This window comes from Calidris pugnax, unplaced genomic scaffold (genome assembly GCF_001431845.1).
Source record: "Calidris pugnax isolate Ruff unplaced genomic scaffold, ASM143184v1 scaffold8, whole genome shotgun sequence".
NCBI lineage: Eukaryota > Metazoa > Chordata > Aves > Charadriiformes > Scolopacidae > Calidris > Calidris pugnax.
Window position 1 is genome coordinate 21,404,425 of NW_015090830.1, and position 607 is coordinate 21,405,031.

General features: G+C 66.4%; 1 protein-coding gene across 1 annotated transcript in view; it reads left to right on the forward strand.

Annotated features, from left to right (window-relative positions):
* RANBP9 (RAN binding protein 9) overlaps window positions 1–607 on the forward strand; it is a 53,676-nt gene that overhangs the window by 13,410 nt on the left and 39,659 nt on the right. The window contains exon 5 of the mRNA XM_014940783.1: window positions 2–321. Within this exon, the coding sequence (XP_014796269.1) occupies window positions 2–321 (320 nt within the window). The remainder of the gene's footprint in view (window position 1; window positions 322–607) is intronic.

A 607-nucleotide genomic window follows, 5' to 3' on the forward strand; every position in this document is an offset into this window, starting at 1 on the left:
CCGCCGCGCCGCCGCCACCCGCCGCCGGCAGCGGGCCCGCGGCGACGGGGGGCGGCGGTACTGGCGCGGCGCTGGGCCTGTCGGCGGGGAGCAGCGGCACCAGCAGCGGTGGCGGAGGAGGAGGAGGCACCAGCGCCCCGGCGCCGTTCCCTCACGGCGATCCGGCCCTGAACGAACAGGAGAAAGAGCTGAAGCGGCGGCTGAAGAGGCTCTACCCGGCCGTGGATGAGCAGGAGACGCCGCTGCCCCGCTCCTGGAGCCCGAAGGACAAATTCAGTTACATCGGCCTCTCTCAGAACAACCTGCGGGTACACTACAAAGGTGAGGGCCGGACCGGGCCGCCGCCACCCCCCCCCACCCCGCTCCCCGGTGGGCCCCGGGGGCTGCGAGCCGGGGAGAGCAGCGGCCCGACCCCTCCGCCGGGCAGGGGAGTAACAATAACAGGAAATAACACACGCTCCTCTTTCTTCTCCCCGCTGTGCTTTCTGATCCCCCCCTCCTTAAATTGCCCCCCAGCGTCTTGGCTTTTTTGTTTAGGTTTTTTTTAATTTTTTTTCCTTATTTCGGTTTTATTTTTCTCTCCTTTCCCCCCCCCCCCCCCGGTTTT